The sequence below is a fragment of the Pyrgilauda ruficollis genome, unplaced genomic scaffold (assembly GCF_017590135.1).
Source record: "Pyrgilauda ruficollis isolate IOZ18807 unplaced genomic scaffold, ASM1759013v1 scaffold66, whole genome shotgun sequence".
In the NCBI taxonomy this organism is placed as follows: domain Eukaryota; kingdom Metazoa; phylum Chordata; class Aves; order Passeriformes; family Passeridae; genus Pyrgilauda; species Pyrgilauda ruficollis.
The window spans coordinates 1999275-2001266 of record NW_024528377.1 but is presented as its reverse complement, the minus strand read 5'-3'; the positions used below and the strand labels follow the sequence as shown (position 1 = coordinate 2001266).

Below are 1992 nucleotides of genomic sequence, written 5' to 3'. Positions count from 1 at the left end.
CCCGGCGGCCGCGGGGCCGGGGGCCGCGGGGCCGGGGTCCCCCCGCGCGGCGGCGACTTCGCCTACGCGCACCTCGCCTGGCTCATCTACTCCATCGCCTTCACGCCCAAGGCGGCGCTGATCCTGGGCACCTCCATCCTGGAGCTGATCGAGCTGCGCCTGCCGCTGGGCACCACCGGCTTCCGCATCACCCTGGCGCTCTCCGCGCCGCTGCTGTACTGCCTGCTGCGGGCCATCGGCACCGAGGGCGCCGGGCAGCTGCTCCTGCCGCCGCAGCCGCCGCCGCAGCACCGCGCCGCCGCCGCCTTCCTCGCCACCTGCCTCGACCTGCTCGACAGCTTCTCCCTGCTGGAGCTGGTGTTGCAGCCCGGGCGGCCGGCGCCGCTGCCCGCCCCGCTGCGCTACCTGCTCATCGCCGTCTACTTCCTCTGCCTGGCCTCGCCGGTGCTGTGGCTGTACGAGCTCAGCGCCGCCCGCCCGCCCGGCGCCGCCCGCCTGGCCCTGCACCTCCTGCTGCCCGCCGGGCTGCTGGACGCGCCGCTGCTGGCGCTGCGCTGCCTCCTGCTCCTGCGCTACCAGCAGCCGCTGTCCCTCTTCATGCTGAAGAACCTCTTCTTCCTGACCTGCCGCGGCCTGGAGGCGCTGGAGACCTGCTGCCTCCTCCGCCCCGCCGCCGCCCCGCCGCCCGCCAAGTACGGCCCGGCCGCCGCCGCCCCCGCCGCCGCCCCGCTGGCCCACGGGCTCTCCGACGTGGACGTGGGGCCCCACGGGTACGTGAACGCCTTGGCGGTCACCGCCCAGGGCTGAGCCCCCCGGGCCCGCTCCCGGCAGAGTCTCTGTCTCTGCGTTCTGCTCAGGTTCCCTCTGCCGTGGCCGAGCAGGGGAAGGGGACGTGGGTTTCCCTGCCAGACTCTCGTTCCCCTCCTCCCTTCCCTATGGACAAATCCAGCAGCGGAAGCTCCGCACAAACCCGACTACCTGCAGGAGCCTACGGATGACACTTGTCCCCAGAAAATGCACCTGTCCTTCATGACAAGACTTCTTCTAGTGCTTCTGCATCTCCACTGACTGGAGGGTCTCACTCATCCCCCCCCTCCCAGGACATTGTGTTGCTTTGTCACCGAAAAGGCTCAGTTTTTCCTTTTCATCCTCAAGAGGGACCAGTGCATTTTGTCCCCTCCTTTAAGAACTCCTGCTGACCACAGTAATGAGATGCAAGAGGAGCCTGACCAGCAGCTGTTGCCTCCAGGTACGGGAAGGACAGAAGGAAGCAGGCTTTGGTTTCCCTAGGTCTTGCAAAGCTGCTGCCTGTGTTTCCCAGGCCTTTGTGTACCAGCTAAGGAACCTCTGGAAGCACGCTGGCCACTTGGTCACTTCAAGCCCATGAGCCACCTTCTCCTAGCCAAAATGTCTACCTCTGTGCTTCAACCTTTTGCATCTTACATTGACTTCACATGCTAAAGAAACCAGTCTGGCATGGACACAAACCAGGGCTTAGGCCCCATTTCATAACCACCAAGACATTTATTTCTGGTGAGAACAGGGTTTACAGCAGCCTCCTGCTGGCATCCCCAGGTGCTGGGGCTCTCATTTCTCTGTGAATATGCATGTTTACGGGATCAGCGTTGGTTTTCTTTTACACGGAGCGTAGGGTCTTCCTTTACACAGCCAGAAAGGCTGGAAAATTTCCTCCGGCCCCCTTCCATGCCTGCTTGAGAGAGCAGAGCTGGGGCTAAGCCTGCAAAGTGCCCCCTCTCCAAGGGCAGAGCAGAGGACGCTGGCACTGCTCGGGGTGGGCTCCATGCTCAGCGAACCAAACATTTCAGCACAGCAAGCAAAGTGCTGCAGGAGCCCTCGAGCTTTGGTGAAAGCCCACGTATCAGCATCCTGTCCTCTGTGTGCATGTGGTTTAGGGGAGGTGGGGAAAAATTGTTAGTAACCTCTCATAGGAACACAGTTTTCTTTGGTTTTAAAGCTCCATGAATGTTGGGT

At 62.9% G+C, this 1992-nt stretch overlaps 1 protein-coding gene across 1 annotated transcript in view; it reads left to right on the top strand.

Annotated features, from left to right (window-relative positions):
* TMEM121B (transmembrane protein 121B) overlaps positions 1-807 on the top strand; it is a 1223-nt gene extending 416 nt beyond the window's left edge. The window contains exon 2 of the mRNA XM_041484347.1: positions 19-807. Within this exon, the coding sequence (XP_041340281.1) occupies positions 19-807 (789 nt within the window). The remainder of the gene's footprint in view (positions 1-18) is intronic.
* The last annotated feature ends 1185 nt before the right edge of the window (positions 808-1992 follow it).